This window comes from Schistocerca serialis, chromosome 4 (assembly GCF_023864345.2).
Source record: "Schistocerca serialis cubense isolate TAMUIC-IGC-003099 chromosome 4, iqSchSeri2.2, whole genome shotgun sequence".
Lineage (NCBI taxonomy): Eukaryota > Metazoa > Arthropoda > Insecta > Orthoptera > Acrididae > Schistocerca > Schistocerca serialis.
In genome coordinates, this window is record NC_064641.1 from 274338612 (window position 1) to 274359014 (window position 20403).

Here is a 20403-nt window from a genome sequence, read left to right on the forward strand (position 1 = left end):
TCTCATATTTATATGTAGTGTATTTTTAGTGCTTTTAGTAAATTAAATATATTTGTTGGCATCTTAATCAGAATGATAATTTGCTAATAAAAAGGTAACAGTGATGAAATATTTTTTTTGTGTTTCATATAAATCATTATTTTTGGTTCTGAAAACTGTTATACATGCAATGAAAGCTTGACGTAATTTCTTCCACAGTTACACAATGACACATAATATTATAAAAGCTACAAAGGTTTCAAAATTGATAGCATTGTTTTCCACTATATGCAAGACAAGCCTACTAGAAGTATGGCTTTAAGATTACAGTAGACCGAACATCATCATCATTCTATTATGTTTTGCTTTCATTTATGAAAAGAGAATACTGTATTTTGTACTCTGTTACATACAAAACCAATAGTTATTGTTCATCAACCAGCCTCATAAAGTAAGTACATTCCATAACTTACAATCAATGAATGTAACTTGCACAGATTACAAACTTATACCTGCTTAGCATCCTAGTTAAGTCACCCATCATTTCTTAGAAATTCTTTAATATTCTGGATGCTCATAACGTTTTCAATCATGAATAACACAGCTTTGCTTCACAATTCTCAATACTGTCAACATATTAATTAAAACACAAAATATTTGGCATTTAGCAGGAACGTAATTTGTACATACAACAAATCAAATCCATAATTAAAAACCGATTTTGATCTCATAAATAAGATATCGTATCATATTGATGGTAAATATTAGACCAAGTGCAAATATTCTTCCTCTTATGTAATTATCACAGTTATTTACCACTTATACTTTTCTGAGTCTGTACCTCCTTCATGTTAGGTAACAGACTCTAAAATGAGAAAGTTAAGTACTCTGAAGACTATGAAGTTTGTAATAAATGCCACGTTTAGCTAGCAGTTCTGCATGCTTTCCTATTTCAGCAATTTTTCCATGATTGATCACACAAATGACATCAGCATCTTGAATCGTAGATAGCCTGTGTGCAATTGTTATGCAGGTCCTACCCTCTTTTGCCTTATCAAGTGCCTCTTGGACAATCTGAAGAAGAAAATTATTACTTTTGTGATTATTATGTATTCTCAGCAAAAAATAAAAACAAAACAAAATAATGCAAAAGAGTATGACGGATAAAAAAGGTTTCAGGTAATAAAGATATCTGAAATAATATAAAAAATTGACTTGAGACGAAGAAATTTAAGGTAAAGTGAAGATTAAAACTATTTCTCTCAAGAGAATGTCAGCTTATAGGAAAAACATGAATAGATTCATTGCAGGACATAACTGGCAAATGGAAGTATCATTTGGACAATTCATGTGCTACTCAACTGAGTTTTAAGGAACAGCAACAAAGAATAATGTGAAGGCTTTCACAGCTACTTGTTGACAAACTTCCTTTAGGCTTCTGTCTTGGGTTTTTCGGTCGATATTTGTCTGATGATTTTTCTGTTGTTGGCACTGTCAGAACTTCAACCTCTATTGCTGTTGGTGGACTGGAGCTGAGCTCGTGGCCGCAGACTAATTGCACCTGGAGTTCCAGCATGAACGGCCTTTACCGTGGTCACTACAGCTGCGGTTCTATCCTTTCTAACTGCAACGGCCGTTCGCTGCAGCACGGGAATCCAGGATCCGTTCACTTTGAAGATATTTTCATGTTTGTTTATTTCTATATCTTCCCCGAACAAGCAGGTGTGATAGCTCTTCTCTACAGCAAGAACTTCCGTGTCAGCGAATTTTTATATATGATCGTTCTCATACAGCGTGTGCTCCGCCACGGCCGATTTCTCTACCTGTGCCTACGTGCAATGCCGCTTACGTTAAGAGATTCTGGAGTCGATTGATCGTGTAGGCATTCCAGCATAGACTTTTCCCCACATTGCAAGTGAGTCTCTTTTCTCCTTTGCCGATCTGAGACACTCTTTGATCTTCTTTGCTGGTTTGTATATATACCCTTTACGCCCTGTTCGTATAACATCTGTCGATTCTGTCCGTCACTCTGGGAATGTATGAATTAAACGTCATACCGTACAATTCTTTTTCCGATGCATCACTTCACCGAGTGTTTGGTTTGAGACACTTCTTATGTAACTGGTGGAGCAGCCATTGCACATCAGAAACCTTTCCAGGTGCTGCATCTCGTGCCTGAAGTTCTGCCCTTTTCTGGCTCGGTTTGTGATTTGAGAGTTTCTGCCGATATCGGTCTGCGTGTGTCGGTTTTTGATACACGCTGTGTCCCAGGACTTCACCATCCCTCAGGACCACACATCTAGAAAGGGTAGCAGTTTGACACTTTCTACCTCCAAGGTAAATTTTTTACTGGCGTGAAGACAGTTTCAGGTGTATTAGAAAGTCAACGAGCTGTTCCTCACACGGTTCTACACAACCAAGGTATCGTAGACGTAACTCTACGTAGGAGGTACGCATATAAGTAGAAAAGCACCTAAAGCTACCCTTTCAAGATGTGCTGGTCACGAGGGTTGCTGGAAACCTGCCACAAAATGTGTGTCGAAAACCGACACACTCGCCGCGTGGAATGGCCGCGCGGTCACAGGCGCCTTGTCACGGCCCCCCGCCGGAGGTTCGAATCCTCCCTCGGGCATGTCAGATTGTGTAATGTAAGTTTAGGGACCGATGACCTCAGAAGTTTGGTCCCATGAGATCTTACCACAAATTTCCAAAATTTTTCCGACATACTCGTTCCTTTCCTCTGCCTCGTGATCACTGGGTGTTGTGTGTTGTCCTTAGGTTAGTTAGGTTTAAGTAGTTCTAAGTTCTAGGGGACTGATGACCATAGATGTTAAGTCCCATAGTGCTCAGAGCCATCTTTTTCATACTCGGACCGATATCTGCACAAACTATCAAATCACCACCCGAGCCAGGAATGAGGCATCATTAATGCGCTCATAGCGCTAGTAAGACGGATATGAAACTCTGCACCTCTTACGAGAGATGATACACTCAGAAAGGGTTCCCATGAACAATACCACGTAAGAAGTGTCGCATGATTAATCACTTGGCCTAGTAACACACTGCGAAAGAATTGTCGGATACGGTCTTCCTGCTATACGGGGTGCTAATACGGCGTAAAGAGTATTTATAAACTGACATAAAAGATCGAAGATTGTGTTCGATCGGCAGAGGAGAAAAGGAAACCAGTCGCAATGTCGGCAGTATATCGCACTCATGTACATGTGGAAAAGTCGATGTTGGAATGACTGGAGTGTCAGTCAACACCAGGATTACCGGATATAAGCGACCTTGCGTTGCGGCACACGGCGGTGTCGGCCGTGACGGAGCACGCGCTTTATGAGACTGACCTCAGTATAGAGAAGAGCTATTACCCCTGGTTGTTCAGGGAAGCAACAGACATACACAATTGTGACAATAGCTTCAACAACATAGAATAAATCCTCCCAAGCAGCAGCGAGCGACCGTTGCAGGTAGCAGGGAGGAACCGCAGCGTTATTGGCCACTGAAAAACACTTGGACGATGGCGCGGCAAGTACTTATACTATTTTTTTTTAATGAAAATGGACACAATGAAGGAATTATCCGAATGGGACCGAAATAGGTAGATGGGATGTACGTATACAGACAAACAAATGATTACGATTTCAGAAGTTTTGCATGATTCATTCAAGAGAGCGGGCATAGGCTGATAGAGTTGTTGGATGTCCTCCTGAGTGATATCATGCCGAATTATGTCCGATAGGCGCGTAGGCGCGTTAGATCGCAATAATTCCGATCTTATTGGAGGACCCTGCCCATAGGGCAAAAAAAAAGGGGCACTAAAAACCCTTTTCGCGTACAGACGAACATCATATGGTGACTGAAATATGAGCCCAGGACGGCTTTCCATGAAGGGTAACACAACGGAGAGTAGAATATCGTACCGTACTGTAAGTCTGCCGCGGATTACAACCAAATGGGTGCTGCTGTGTAAAGAAATGGCACTCCAGACCATCACTCCCACTTGTCGGAACGAATGGTCGCCGAGAGTAAGGTTGGTAACCAACCAGTGTCTGGGGTGTCCTTAGATACATCTTCGACGATACATCTTCGACCTGGAATCTCATTGATTGGAGTATAATCGTCCCAATTCGAACTGAGTCCTGAACACATGTCTGGAGATGCCCCGAAAAGTGGTGGGATACCAATCTGTCACACACTATACGACCCACCAACAAGTACCGCTGGAAAGGAGTTCCATTCCTCATCATAGCAAGACCCCTTTGGTTGTCATACACGGGGCCCTTACTGCACAGCAGTACTTCGAAGGTATTCAACGCCACGTTTTGTTGCCCTTCATGGGAAGCCATGCTGGGCATAGATTTCAGCAAGATAATATCCACCCGCACACGGCGAGAATTTTTACTGCTTGTCGTCGTACTTCGAAAACCCTATGTTGGCGAGTATTTTGCCGGATCTCTCCCCAACTGAACATGTTCGGAGCATTATGGGCAGGAATTTTCACATCTAATGCGCCAGGTGGACAGAATTTGGCACGATACCACTCCGCAGGACATCCCATAACTCAGTCGGTCCGTGCCAAACCGAGTAACTGCTTGCACAAGGCTCAGAGGTGGACCAACGTGTTAGTGACTTGCTCAATTTGTGAAGCTCTTTGTCTTGAATAAATTATCCATGTTCTGAAACTGTCACATTCGGATAATTCCTTCGTGGTGTCCTTTTTTTGTTATTAAAAGTGTATAATCAGCGACCGCGAGCTCGACTACAGCCTGCCGCCAGTAATGGTCGGAGAATCGTTGACAATGCCAGCCAATCGTGCTGGCGAAGCTTCAGGAAACTGATCAAACAAGGCCGAAGAACCTGAGACGGTAGCCGAGAGGTAATTTAGAAGCAATTACGTTTTCATGACGTACCTTTTCACTCTCTGTGTCCAAGGCTGATGTTGCTTCATCCAGTAGAAGCACGCGTGGATTACGAACCAAAGCCCTTGCAATTGCTACTCGTTGTTTCTGCCCTCCACTGAGCTGTGCGCCTTTTTCACCCATGCGCGTTTCGTAACCCTGTGTCAAAAATTCACAACTAAATTGGGCAATGACACCTTGTATCAAAAAGATTTAAAATCTAATGTAAATTTCACCCTTCGTTAGTCAGTCAGTCATACCTGTGGCAAAGCCGTTATGAATTTGTGGATGTTAGCTTTCTTTGCTACCTCAATGATTTCGTCCATGGAAACATCGCGGTCGTTGTCACCATAAGCAATATTTTCGGCAATAGTTCTGTCAAAGAGAACTGGCTCCTGTTGAACAAGTCCCAGCTGGGATCGTAGTGAAGACATTTTAACTTGGGACACATCTCGTTCGTCTAGGGCCTGAAAAGAAAAATTATTTTTGTTGTTAGATCACTTCGTAGAAGATTTACTTTCAACACACAGCTTCAACATTTCTGCTGTACTTTGAGACAAAGAAAGAAAATGTATTTTCGAGTAACATGCTTTGAAATACAGTACTAGCAAGAAATGATTTTGAAAATATCACACTCATACAAAGAGAAACATTTCTTCTGACAGTACAACTATGAGCGTAGATTTTATTTTCGTTCAATTGATCACCGTTAGAGTGAGAAGTAGAAAGTACGTGACGTATTCGAAAAGTAATTTTGTGGGAAAATAGAATTCCCAGAATCCCCAAAAAACATTTTCCAACGAATATGCTGCACAAATGATCTCCATTTGGGAACTGTACCAGTTTAAAATGACAATCCTGAGCCCTCGTGCCAAACCATCGGCCACTAAGACATTGATTCCAGTGCAAGAAGGGACAGAAGACGCTGAGTGTGAACTGATTAGAGTGGGTGGTGGACGTGTTCCTATTTAAAATGCTGAACTTTGTCCTCAATATCGGACAGCGATGTGTGGCTGTTGCTTGCTGTGGAAAACTGTCCTGGATAACCGTTTCATACACTGACAATTCTGGATGGCACATCTCAGTTTGATGAGTTATAATAGTTGATCCACGTTCCATGAAATCAACACCATAAACACTCTCTTCTTTCCAGAAAAGGGTAGCCACCGTTTCTCGACTCGTATTCATCGACATCTACATCTATTCTCCACAAGCCACCTAACTGGAGTGTGTGGCGGAGGGTAGTTGTGTACCACTGTCACCTGTCCCTTTCCCTCTCCCAGTCGCGCGTAATTCGCGGCAAGAGCGATTGCTGGTAAGCCTCCACAGGGCTCGAATTTCTCTAATTTTATCTTCATGGTCTTTTCGCGAGATATACGCAGGAGGAGGCAATATACACTGAAGCGCCAAAGAAATAATTCTAGGCATGCGTATTCAAATACAGAAATATGTAACCAGGCAGAATACGGGGCTGCGGTCGCCAACGCCTACATAAGAAAAATGTATGGCGCAGTTGTTAGATCGGTCACTGCTGCTATAATGGCAGGTTGTCCAGCTTTAAGTGAGTTTGATATTATAGTCGCCGCATGGGAAATTCTTAATTTCGATTTGCATTTTAAAATTCATGTCGAATTCCTATCTGCATTCATACAGAAGAATCGTAGAACTTGGAGTGTTAAGGAAAATGGCGTTACCAACTTTCTACTTCTTGTAGGCGAACATCGATGATGGAAATCTCACCTCCTACAGGGTTCAGATTGCCTCTGCGTTGAATACATGCGTTGGTCGTGACAGTTATGGAGGCAGATGAAGGGCAGGTGAAAACAGAATGGTGACATACACAAGAGCAGTGGTAGCTGCGCGTACTCACCACAGTGCCGGAGGCTGCGTCGTAGAACCTCTCGAGCAGCTGAATGCAGGTGGACTTGCCGCAGCCAGAAGGGCCCACCAGCGCCACTGTCTGGCCTTTGCACACTTCCAGGTCGAGGCCCTTCAGTATCGTCAAGCCAGGCCGTGTCGGGTACCAGAACTCCACGTCCGAGTAGCTCACATCCCCGGCTGCAGTCTGTAGAACGTCCAAAATGTGTTATTATCCATTCGCTGACAAATAAAAACTATCGTGTGATTATTTAATCAAGTGAATCTGTTCATCAAAACTTCCGAAGAAGAGTATTGGCCTCAATCTTTCGTGGGAGTCATCATAAGATGTTCCACAAATCACAGAGATGACAACTACGCCTGGTGGAAACGAGAACGTTGTTCCTAAGTCTCATACCTATTTAATATTGCAGTTTCTGTGTCCACCAATCAAGGTTGTCAGTTTTGCTTTCTTTTTTTTTTTTTTTTCAAACAAAGGTAGTATCTTTTACGAATCTGACATTTCTAAGCTGAACAAACACAGGAAACTGACATCTTCCAAGGTAGAATCAACAAAAACTGATCTAAAATTTAAATATACAGGGCGTCCCAGAATAAATGGTCAATATTCAGGGCCATGTCAGGAACGATCATTCGAAAGCAAAAACGTCTAGATCTAAAATTCATACCTTACAACCTATGGACACTTCCATATTGTAAAACAAATTTCTTCTACTGCAGGCTCTTTGATTTCCGTAGTTTGAGAGGTGGTAGTTTGGATTTAAAAAAAGGCCAGCAAGGATAGGATTTGAAACGTATACCTCACAAGCCATGAACACTTGATCATCTTCGACACTGAGAAACACGTCTCCTCTACTGAGAAAGTTCTCATAACTCTTAAAGTATGCACTTTAGGGCCCAATGTTATATGACTTTTGTTCTTGTTTTGGTCCATATTACCTCCTCTTAAAATATGCTAAACAAGGAGCATGCAATAGAAGACACTTCCTTCATCGTTTTGAAGATGAACAAGTGCTCATAACTTTCACGGTCTGCATTTCAGAGCCGATGTTTAGTAGATTTTTTGTTTCGATTGGTCGTACCTATCACATTCCTGAATATTGACCATTTCCCCTGGGACACGCTGCATACCCTGTTGTTAAAGATTTATTATTTTGAACACTTAAAATTTAAACTACGCGAGTAAAACAATTGAAATCAGCCTGAATTGAACGAAAATACCACATATTACCTTATCGATATTTGTGCTCGCACTTCAAGCTCATCAGTTAAATCCTCCATTTTCCCTGTCGAGAAACTGCAGTCGAGTGGATAATACAGCTTCTTATGTGGCCCATGACAAACAGTTTCTCTCAGCCTGCCAAGAGATCTTCGGAGGATAAAACGTCTTTCCGAAACAGTTTTAGAATATGCTAGAGAAAACATGGAACTCACAGCCTTAAACATGTTCTCATGGTTTTTAAAGCAGCGATGAAACCTCATCTACTTCTCATCAGACTTCAACTTAAGGCAGCGCTTTTGTTAGTCTAAATCTCTTTGCACTAAAAGCTAATGTTTTGTTGAAACTTCCTGGCAGATTAAAACTGTGTGCCCGACCGAGACTCGAACTCGGGACCTTTGCCTTTCGCGGGCAAGTGCTCTACCATCTGAGCTACCGAAGCACGACTCACGCCCGGTACTCACAGCTTTACTTCTGCCAGTACCTCGTCTCCTACCTTCCAAACTTTACAGAAGCTCATTCTGGAAACATCCCCCAGGCTATGGCTAGCCATGTCTCCGCAATATCCTTTCTTTCAGGAGTGCTAGTTCTGCAAGGTTCGCAGGAGAGCTTCTGTAAAGTTTGGAAGGTAGGAGACGAGGTACTGGCAGAAGTAAAGCTGTGAGTACCGGCCGTGAGTCGTGCTTCGGTAGCTCAGATGGTAGAGCACTTGCCCACGAAAGGCAAAGGTCCCGAGTTCGAGTCTCGGTCGGACACACAGTTTTCATCTGCCAGGAAGTCTCATATCAGCGCACACTCCGCTGCAGAGTGAAAATCTCATTCTAATTTTTTGTTTTCTGTTACGTTTACAAGACTTCCTCTCATTTTAAACACAGATGCAATGAACAGAGTACTTTATGTGAAATAATATCCGCTTCGGTGCAATACGGATTTTTATGTATCCCGACAATGAGTCGCTTTTCATATGGATAATCGTGACAGTCCCGCCGAAACGTGACTCCTGGCAACAATACCAAGCAACAAAAGCACCTATACAAATACACACACCAAAAAAGTTTTGCACCAACCCGGTTCCCAGAACACCTGAAGATAGACGTTGAATGCTAATATTGATCACATAGTCCCTTTGACTGTTCAGAGATGTTACTAAACCCACCCAAAGATGTATACAACCAAGCATGAGTAGCGCATATTCGACAGAGGGGGTCCGACGGCCGATCAGTTCCAGTCATTCCACCAGGAAGGAAGTACACGGCTCGTATTGACTGTAGTTCAGTCATGCCTAGACGTTCAATACCGCTGTTCGATCGCGTCTTCATTGTTACTTTGTGCCAGGAAGGACTCTCAACAAGAGAAGTATCAGGCGTCTCGGAGTGAACCAAAGCGATGTTGTTCGGACGTGGACGAAATAGACAGCAACTGTCGATGACATGCCTCGCTCAGGCCGCCAAAGGGCTACTACTGCAGTGGATGACCGCTGCCTACGGATTATGGATCGGAGGAACCCTGACAGCAATGCCACCATGTTGAATAATGCTTTTCGTGCAACGACAGGACGTCGTGTTACGACTCAAACTTTGCGCAACAGACTGTATGATGCGCAAATTTACTCCCTACCTCCATGACGACGTCCATTTTTGCAACCAAAACACCATGCAGCGGGGTACAGATGCCGAATGTACCGGTCAGGATTGGCATCACGTTCTCTTTACCGATGGGTGTCGCATATGCCTTCAACCAGACAATCGTCGGAAACTTGTTTGGAAGCAACCCGCTCAGGCTGAATGCTTTAGACACACTTTCCAGCGAGTGCAGCAAGGTGGAGGTTCCCTGTTGTTTTGGAGTAGCATTATCTGGGGCCGACGTACGCTGCTGATGGTCATGGAAGGCGACGTAACGGCTGTACGATCGTGAATGCCGTCCTCCGACAGATAGTGCAACCTAATCTGCAGCATATTGGCGAGGCATTCGTCTTCATGGACGACAATTCGCGCCCCCGTCGTGCACATATTGTGAATGACTTCTTTCAGGGTAACGACATCGCTCGACTAGAGTTACCAGCATGTGCCCCAGACATGAACCCTATCGAACATGCCTCCGACAGTTTGAAAAGGGCTGTTTATAGACGACGTGACCCACCAACCACTCTGAGGGATCTACGCCGAATCGCCGTTGAGGAGCGGGACAATCTGGACCAACAGTGCTTGATGAACTTGTGGATAGTATACCACGACGAATACAGGTATGCATCAATGCAAAAAGACGTGCTACTGGGTATTAGAGGTACCGGAGTGTACAGAAATCTGGACCAGCCCCTCTGAAGGTCTCACTGTACGGGGGTTCAACATGCAATGTGTGGTTTTCATGAACAATAAAAAGGGCGGAACTGATGTTTATGTTGATCTCTATTCCAATTTTCTGTACAGGTTCCAGAAGGAACCGAGTTGATGTAAAACATTTTTTGATGTGAGTTGCACAGTGAAAACATTGACAACCCAGATTACATTTGAGGCGTTGCAAGGAGTGGCTAGCGAAACACAGAAGAACGCTGTTCCAAAGGCGAAAGTGGTTGTGAAGGTACTGTAAGTTCTGTTTCATTGCTTCGATAACGCTGGAGATTTTATCATGTGCACAATATAAGCTGCAAATCTTAAGCATTAGCAACTTGTCAAAGTAATACGGACCTGAAAGAACAAAATCTGTTTCGCGGACCTGCTTCGGTCAACAGCCGTTCACTGTGTTCAAAGAGAGTGTCCACATCCTTTTTTGTCCTCCATTTGTTTCTTCTTCATAGTGCACCTGTCCCGCTCACCTCTGACAGTAATGTGTGACACGTATCCCAGTTTGCAGCCTTCCGTACTATTCAAAGCAAACTATGTTAAGGAGCAGTGGGCTCCAAGAAGGCCAATCAGATTTCACAAAGTTACAAACACTGCTGTTGTCAAGAGAAACTTATACTGCGTTCAAACAGTTCGCGAAAGTATTTCCATGAAAATTAAGAGAAAATTAAAACGGTGTTGAGAAACACCACATGCGGTTCTCTCTCTTTCTCATTCGTAGCAAAGTCCGCCCCAGTAGCTGAGTGGTCAGCGTGACGGATTGCCGTCCTCTGGGCCCGGGTTCGATTCCCGGCTGGGTCGGAGATTTTCTCCGCTCCGGGACTGGGTGTTGTGTTGTGTTCATCATCATTTCATCCCCATCCGGCGTGCAGGTCGCCCAATGTGGCGCCGAATGTAATAAGACCTGCGATATGGCGACCGGACCTGCCCCGCGAGGGGCCTCCCGGCCAATGACGCCAAACGCTCATCATCATCATCATCATTCGTAGCAAAAACAATTTCATATACTCGTATATGTAGTAGAGAAATATCACGGCAGATTATCAGATAATAAAAAAGAAAACAAAAAAAGATTACAAAAAACGTCTTATAATACTTACACATACAAGATGATTCCGGTGGAAGTTCACATAATTTGGAAGGTGGATCTGCACGTGAAAATAAACTGAAAAACTCCTATGAACATGTGTACGATATTAGATCGTTACGGAACTCGAGCAGGTTGAAGACCACACACTTCCATGAATGGATATGAAGACACATGTGAATAATGCTTACCAAAATAGTGTGTAGGCGCTGTGGGGGACAGAATTCTGGTGGGGCAGATGACTGATCCATCCTACATGAGCGGTTCAAGTGTACCCCACCCATCTCAATGCATTTACAAACTGTTGGAGCGTATGTTGTGTTGCACATCAACATCACCTCGGCGGGCTTTAATGCGGGCAACAGCGTCGGTGATGTGAATGAAAAGTTCTTCACGTGTATCCAGCACCGTAACGTACACATTCCCTTTTAACTAGCTTCCTGAACAGAAGTCTAATGGGGTTAGGTCGGATGATCTGGCGGGCCAGTTAATGGTGACTTGATTTATAACAGTGATCCTATCTTCTCCAGCCGGACAGCGAAGATCAGAGCTGTTGTTGAAAATACCTGAGGATCTACACTCCATCTGTACCTGGACGCCTGTTTGGGATGTTTATTGTGGTACAGATTTTGTTTCGTATCCCGACGGTATTTCCCAACAAACTTTTAGAATTGATCTGGAGTCACGCCTAGGTATTTTGATGTAGGGCAATGGCGCCAGTTTCCTGAACGACCGCTAGTTCTTCAGCTGACAAGAATTAAGCAGTGTTCACGTCTCACTAGGCTATACCTATGTAAGTTTTCTTCCAATTTTTCGGAAGTTTTTCCCTGATAAATATAAGCTGTACCATCGGTATGCGCAACACTTTCAATACCAAAGGCCCGAACTTGTATAAATGAAAAATAGTGGAAAAGCTACGACGCCGTCTTGTGTTAGGCCATTTCATTCTGTTTTCCTGAGATTACGTTTTATTTATTATTTATTTATGATATACTGGCTAAGTACGACATGAAGTTTCAAAGGCGGTACTGTTGCGAACGTGTGTTGCGGTGGATCATTAAATAGGCAACGACCCAAACATCAAGCATCTTTTATGATATAATGTTATACTGTAAACCGTTTTGCGTGATATAAAAAACGCGAAATTCATACCTCAAAATGTGGAAGGTTGATGACTTCGTAGAACGTCACTCTCTTCGGCGTTGAAGAAAATACCCCATGAAGACCAGTAACACCGATATCTGGGTTTTGTTTATTAACCAGATCAATAGAATAGCAATGGAACGGAGGTATGCGACCTTTTCGACACGTGAGTGCTGCCAGGTCCCATCGCAACAATGTACGGGTTTAACGTATCTGTATTCGGTCAGTTGCTACAGACAACGTTAAGCAACAGGATGCGTCTCTCCTGCTTGTCATTAGAGAACTTTGGCTCCTTACCATTCCTCCGGGAACGACTGTTGACGACTACAATACGGAACGAGATGACACAGCTAAACGACACTGATTTCGATTTATCTCTCTGGTAGAGAGCATAACACATAGACGTCTTTTATGTATTTCTCCGCTAAATTGTACAAACCGATCGTCACAACTGTTCGTACGTTACTGAGTACGACTTCTGTTATAGTTCAGGTACATATACCAGTGTAGAAACAAAACGCCAAAAGACATTATTAGGCAGTTTTGATATTGGTGCTATTGCTGACAGGACTGGGTGCTTAGAATCTCTCGAAATGGAGCAGTGGCAGCATGTTTCACAGTGTCATGCAGCGCAGTACACCATCTGGCATCAGCATGTGGTATGAGGTTCTACTGCTGGTTGACGAACAGTATTTTCGAGAATGTGTAGTGTCGCTAGAGACATTTGGCGAAGGTGGCGTGACGACCTGCGACTGTTCTTTCTTGTTTACGCTCGACTGCAAAATGAATTCAGGTAGTTTTGAAAGACGTTAGCATGCTTCGCATACATTTTTAACAATGTGGAATCATTTTTTTTTTGTTTCCTTAAGGAAACAAGAAAAATTAAATCAGGTAACTTTCCTGGGCTACCCTATTCACGTCGGCACCTCACAACAGTTTACTGGATTAAGTTAAGTGTTAGTTACGCATCAGATTAGTTCATTTAAAATCTGGCATCCTGTATCTCATGGCCTAAAGAGAATGGAACCAATTTGTCGTAGTTTGGCTGCAAGGATAGGTTCAGTTGGCTCAGGGGACCTAACGAATGTCTCAGAATGGAGAGCATTCCTCCAACATTAAACTTAGGTAATTACATCAATGAAGTCTATCGGATGAAATACGGCGTTGTTCGTGGGCTGTTAGCCACACGGCTCGTTTATAATTAAGTTATTGTACTTTTATAGTTTATATTGAACTACATGGAAATGTCCGTCGAAATGTAGGCTTAAATTAAATACATCTGTAGTTAATTAGCTCTGACATCACGTGAAAGCAAATATTCATGACGCAATGAGGACGTTTTATCTTTAGCTTTCTGTAACTGCCAGTTACAGCCGCACGCGTGCAAGCAAATTACCGTAATGAACTACTTAAGTGGTATTTACGGACTACGACGTAGTTGTGAAACGCTTATAGTTAACGACACACACATCACGAAATTGTTATCATTCCACATTGCAACACCAACAAGAAATGGTTCAAATGGCTCTGAGCACTATGGGACTCAACATCTTAGGTCATAAGTCCCCTAGAACTTAGAACTACTCAAACCTAACTAACCTAAAGACATCACACACACCCATGCCCGAGGCAGGATTCGAACCTGCGACCGTAGCAGTCCCACGGTTCCGGACTGCAGCGCCAGAACCGCACGGCCATCGCGACCGGCAACACCAACAAAATATTCATGGCATGTCAAAGTGCACTGAGGTGACAGAAGTCATGAGATACCTCCTAATAAGGTGTCGGACATCCTTCAGCTCGGCGTAGTGCAGCAACTCGACATGGCATGGACTCAACAAGTAGCCGGAAGTCCCTCGCAGAAATACTGAGCCACACTGCCTCTATAACCGTCCTAATTGCAGAACGTTGTCAGTATAAGATTTTCTGCACGAACTGACCTCTCGATTATATCCCATAAATATTTGATGGGATCCACGTTGGGCGATCAGAATCGCTATCTTTTTCGCTAGAATTGTCCAGAATGTTCTTCAAACGAGTTGCTAATAGTTGTGGCCTGGTGACATGCCTCATTGACAACCTCAAAACTTCCATCGTAGTTTGGCTTCAAGGATCGGTTCAGTTGGCTCAGGGGACCTAACGATTTTCATGTAAACACAGCCCACTCTATAATGGAGCCACCACCAGCTTGCGCAGTGCCTTGTTGACAAATTGGGTCCATGGCTTCACCACACTCTAATCCTACTAACAGAAATCGGGACCCATCTTACCATGCCACGGCTTTCTAATCGCCTTGCACCAACCAACACGGTCACGAGTCCAGGAGAGGCGCTTCAGACGATGCCGTGCTGTTAGCAAAGGCACTCGCTCGGTCGCCTGTTTTCTAGTCCATTAACGCCAAACTTCGCCACACTATCCTAACGCATAGGTCCGTCGTATGTCCCACATTGATTTCTGCTGTTGTTTAAGCAGCGTTACTTGTGTACTCTACGCAAACGCCGCTGCTCTCGGTCGGTAAGTGAAGCCCGTCGGCCACGACGTTGTCCATCGTCAGAGGTAATGCCTGGAATCTGGTATTCTCGGCACACTCATGACACTGTGAATCTCAGAATATTGAATTCCCTAAAGATTTCCGAAATGTAGTGACCCATGCATCTAGCTGGAACTACCATTCCGCATTCAAAGTTTGTTAATTGCTGTCGTGCGGCCATGATCACATTGGAATCCTTTTCACATGAATCAACCGAGTAGAAATTACAGCTACGCTAATGCACTATCTTTTAATATTTTCTGTAAGTGATACCAGCGCCATCAGTATATGTGTGTAACGCTATACCGTTGCTTTTGTCCCCTCACTGTATCGTAAGCTGTTGCACTGGTTTTCAGTCCGAAGGCCGGTTGACACAAATCTATGAGTCAGTCTATCCTGTGCAACTCTCTTGAGTCCTGCAAAACTACTGCTATCCATATGAACCTGCTTTTACTGTAGGCAGGTCTTGTTCTTCCTCTGTAGTCTTTACCTTTCCCCCTTCCCCTCCCTCTCTCACCCCTCCCCTCACACACAGTTCCCTACACTAACAAATAGAAAATTTCTTGATTCCTTAGGTGTGTGCTATCAACCGATCCTTTCTCTCAATCTCTCTTCAGTCCAATTTGGTTCACTACCTCGCTATTAGTATTTGGAAGTATTCATCTAATATTCAACATTCTTCTGTAGCACTACATTTCAAGAGCTTCTACGCTCTTCTTGTGTGAATCTTTATTGTCCATATTCAACTTCCGTACGAGGCTACACTCCATATATCAGAGGAGATTTCCTAACACTTGAATTTATATTCGACGTTAACACACATCTCGTATTCAGGAACGCTTTTCTTGCTGTTGCCATTCTGCATCTTATATACCCTCTGCTTCAACCCTTCTCAGTTAAACTGCCTGCCCAAACGCAACAGTTTCAGTGCCTCATTTCCAAATCTCTCTGCGCCGCCACAGTTGATTCAACTTCAGTCGATCGATTCAACACATTGTAATACCACAACTCTGCGGATGATCATACATTTTCTACGTGTTTTGCGAAGTCTGCTTTATTAGTTGTGCTGAACATTATTCTTGCAAATAAGTTGTCAAATTACAAATGCTGTTTGTTATTTAAGAATGAGAATACGCATGAAATTTTAACCTTTTTTAAGTAGACTCGCTGGCCTAATCAGGGAAAAACTATTGTCAAAGAGTGTAATAAATTGTAAACACATTATCGCTGGGCGTGCGAGCGCACCAAAAAAGTAGAAGTTGGGAGTCGTGAGGAGGAGATTGGTGTCATTGGTTGTGCGTATTCGCCGGTGTGACTATGTAAAAGTGCGGAGACAAAAAGTCTGTTTCCGAGGTGTGGAGTACTGAAAACTGAAATGGTTGTTTTGGTGGATGTTTAATATGGGCAAGGTATGGCATTTGTTGGGCACAATAAAAATGCAGCAAGAGTAATTTACATAACATCAGGAGTACTGTTGGCCCTTGCTATTGGCTATGGTGTCGCAAGAAGATCAAACTGCGCTCTATTTACTGCTAAATGAAGCCACTCGACAAACCAACGGCATCATGAAGTGAAGTAAGATCTAGACTTTTTATAACTAGAAGTGTAATAGACTTAACAGCGTGGTTGCAATTTTATTGCTTGAGTAACATTGTTTTCGTGCATATTGTCAAGTAAATAATTTTCGTAAGTCATTATCCAAGTAGTATCCATCCCATGCCTTAATAATCGGAAAATGAACTGCAAATGAAGTGAACATGAATTCATTAGATCATCAAAACATAATTTTTCCAACTTTTGGACAGTTACGTTATAATGAAATCTTTCATTGTAGTAAGAATAATGTCAGAAGTAGAATGATGCAAAACCAGTATTAATTCATTTGCTAAAAACAGAGTAACTTTCATAATAAAAAAATTGAAGTAAAACTTTACGTAACTTGGAGATTGAATTTCATTGTCAATGCACAGTTCTAGTTTACAGCTTGTGGCATAATTTTTAACTTTTATTACAAAGAAATATCACAGTAACTGCTAGATAAATGACAGTCCTTGCCAATGAGTAAATTCAAACAATCTTTCTGCTTGCTACAACTACAACAGTCAGTATTACGATGAGTAACGTAACAAAAAGTTTCTCTCCACAGCCAGTAAACAATCTTACTTTAATTGTTCTCTGAAAATTAATATGATATGGTGTTTGCTATTTCATTATTATCTGACTACTGTGACATGTGTGGTGTGAAGTACTTGAAAGTGGTACTGTTCCTACGTCATGACGCCAGTAATTATTCTTACTAAGATTTCTTACGGGTATAAAGTTCAGTTTCAATTAAATTATTCTTGTTCCGGTGAGGAACTAGCGACCGTTCGTTATTTCATTAATGACACACTTAGAAAACCTTTCTTCCAAATTTTCCACTAACTACTGTTAATTAAAAATTAGTTTACACAATAAAAATACATAAAGTTAACACAACTGTGTTTCTAATCTTTATTGCTAAAGTACTGAACAGTGGAGATTCGGTTATAACTTCATCTACTTCTCTCTGTTTTGCATTATTCTTCGGAATAGATGCCTTTTCCCCAAAGATTACAGACTTTAGGTAGACGATCAAACAGAAAAGCCCAATTAACCGGAGAGATAGGAGGGTTATAACATTATACAAGTCCTTGACTGTTTCTGACAGCAGTGCAATGTCATCAGCAAGCCTCAAATTATTTTTTTCATCTGTTTGAACTTTAATTTTCATTTCTAATTTTCCCTTGGTATTCTTCATAGGTTTCTCAATGAGCACAAATTGTACGACATCGGAGATCGGCAATATAGCCTTGTCTCACTATCTTCTCAACTACTGTTTCCCTGTCATACACTTTGACTCTTATAACTGCTGTCTGGCTTCTGTTTTTTATCCCTACTAGTTTTATAATTTCCATGAATGTGTTCTAGTCTACGTTTCAGAAGCTTTTACCGAGTCTACAAATCCCGCAAACGCAGGTTTGCGTTTCTTCAACCTACCTTTAAGACAAGACATTTCTCTGGGACTCTGACTGATTTAGCCCGATATCGCCCTGTGTCAGTCTTTCCATTGCACTATAGGTCATAAGTGTCTGAATATTGTTGCCGAGTCTTATAAAATTGATAGTTCAATAATATTAACACCTGTCAGCATCTGCGCTTTATGGGACTGGTCTCATTACATTCTTCTGGAAGTATGAGGGTATTTTGCCTGTCTCATCTTGATTACCAGGTGGAATAGTTTTTTAATAGCTGGCTTCTGCAATAAGTCTGAGGGAACGGCAACCGCTCCAGGAACCTTATTTCGGCTTAACTCTTCCAGTACTCTGTCACATTCTCTCGGTATCATACCTCATATACAACAGAAGTAGCATATCTACACTTGAAACTGGTAAATTCTTGTTCACAGTTACCAGGATTAATCCTAGTAGGCGTAAAAATCTTAGAATTTCAGTAGGTGTTTCCTAGACAATGGACCTGATAGGCCGGCCGCGGTGGCCGAGGGGTTCTAGGCGCTTCAGTCCGGAACCGCGAGACTGCTACGGTCGCAGGTTCGAATCCTGCCTCGGGCATGGATGTATCTGACGCCCTTAGGTTAGTTAGGTTTAAGTAGTTCTACGTTCTAGGGGACTGATGACCTCATATGTTAAGTCCCATAGTGCTCAAAGCCATTTGAACCATTTTTGGACCTGATAGGAGGCAACAATGGGCTAACGTACAGCGTGTGTCACAAAAAATTTTACTGGATTCCGATATCGCCCCCTTGTTATTTACGTACCCATTCTTTATCCGAAGCATTGGTAGGATCAACTAATTTGGGCTGGCGGTTGAGCAGGTAGAAGATTTTGGATGCTGCGTTCAGGCCTTTCCTGAAGTTTGGAGCGAACGACAGGGCCGTTGCGACCATATACGTCCCGAAGAACAATGCTTCAGTTACTCTGAAAAAAAAGAAGAAATATTTAACGAACACTTACTCCTCTTAGCTAAAATGAGTATTTATAATGTAAACAAAAGGCAGTAACGTAGTGTAATACCCAAATATTTACAGTGAGAGTTCGGTGTTTATGATGTTTCGAGTTAATAACACAAGCTGTAGAGAGCAGTTGCAGAGAAGTCTACTTCCAACAATTGAGACTGGTATTTTGAATTTCTCCTAGGCAATCCTTCACTTCTTTAGCCTTGTTCCTATGCTTCTTTGCCACTGAATCCCAAATCTAACGTGAAAAACTGCTTTTGTGTAGTTATACATCTGAGAAAAACTAAATTCAAACAGTGCAAAGTGCTAGCGAAAATTTTATTTTCCACCTGTCCCCGGTTTCTCTTGACATGAAGCATAAGGAAGGAAGGACGATTACGGCTTAATGACTCCTCGATGACAAAGTCATTCGAGACGGAGCTCTAACTCGGGCTGAACAGGAATGAAGCATCGTTTCCAGTCGAACCATCCTTCGAGGCAGGACTCCGCCAAATGTCCAGAAGAATATCTGTAATACATTAAGCGGTACTTCAGCTGATGGCTATGACTTGTGTCATTCTATCCCCACTCACCAAATACAATCATGTAAATAGTGTGTATCACACGTCATACGATCTATGGATACGAGAAAAGATTGCGCATACTGCTTATAGAATTCATTACAAAGACGCAACAACGTTAGAAACGTGAGTATCACGTAAATTTTTACAGGTGAATTCTGAAACTTGCAAATACTACGCATATAGTGATACCTCCGTCTCAGGTAAGACCGTTAGAATGTTACTCACCTATCCCAGACATAATGTAATCGAGTACTGTTAGAGAGCAATTATATTTACAGACACACAGCTCACTTGACGTGATGAATCTGTTTGAAATTTCCGGGAGAGAACAATGGCAAGCCTAGTGTCACAGTGGAACTGTAATACTTTTACCATATCTCACAGCCTGTCGCAGTCAGTCGGTAGTGTGCCGATCATTGCCACGTCTGCAAATGATACCCTCCTTGACCCGAGCTAGTGGCCCCATCGAGAGTCATAAAGGGAAAGAGTGAGCAAGTAATGCGATGTCGAATGGTGGGGGACAGTGAGGCAGCACAGTGATGACTCGTTACACGAGTAGTTGTTGAAGTAACTGCCCGACGAACATTCCTGTTAACGTAACTAACGGCGAATAATACTAATTTGGGTTTTGGACTGTGTCAGTGCTTACTAGACTGGTGGCTTATTCTGGAGGTGTCTTACATTTGTGAATTGAGACCGGTAAGATTGAAGATCACGAGCTTCGTTGCAGAAGTAACACGATATTACATTCCTTGGTAGGTTAACTT

The 20403-nt window shown here is 42.6% G+C and overlaps 1 protein-coding gene across 2 annotated transcripts in view; it reads right to left on the reverse strand.

The window, feature by feature from the left end:
* Positions 1 to 770: 770 nt before the first annotated feature.
* Positions 771 to 20403, reverse strand: part of LOC126473837 (ATP-dependent translocase ABCB1-like) — a 675020-nt gene continuing 655387 nt past the window's right edge. For both annotated transcript variants that reach the window (XM_050101164.1, XM_050101163.1), the window contains 5 exons: positions 18876 to 19035; positions 6754 to 6948; positions 5144 to 5350; positions 4896 to 5042; positions 771 to 1053 (listed from right to left, as the gene is read on the reverse strand). In XM_050101164.1, coding sequence (XP_049957121.1) covers positions 859 to 1053; positions 4896 to 5042; positions 5144 to 5350; positions 6754 to 6948; positions 18876 to 19035 — 904 coding nt within the window. In that variant the 3' untranslated portion in view covers positions 771 to 858. The remainder of the gene's footprint in view (positions 1054 to 4895; positions 5043 to 5143; positions 5351 to 6753; positions 6949 to 18875; positions 19036 to 20403) is intronic.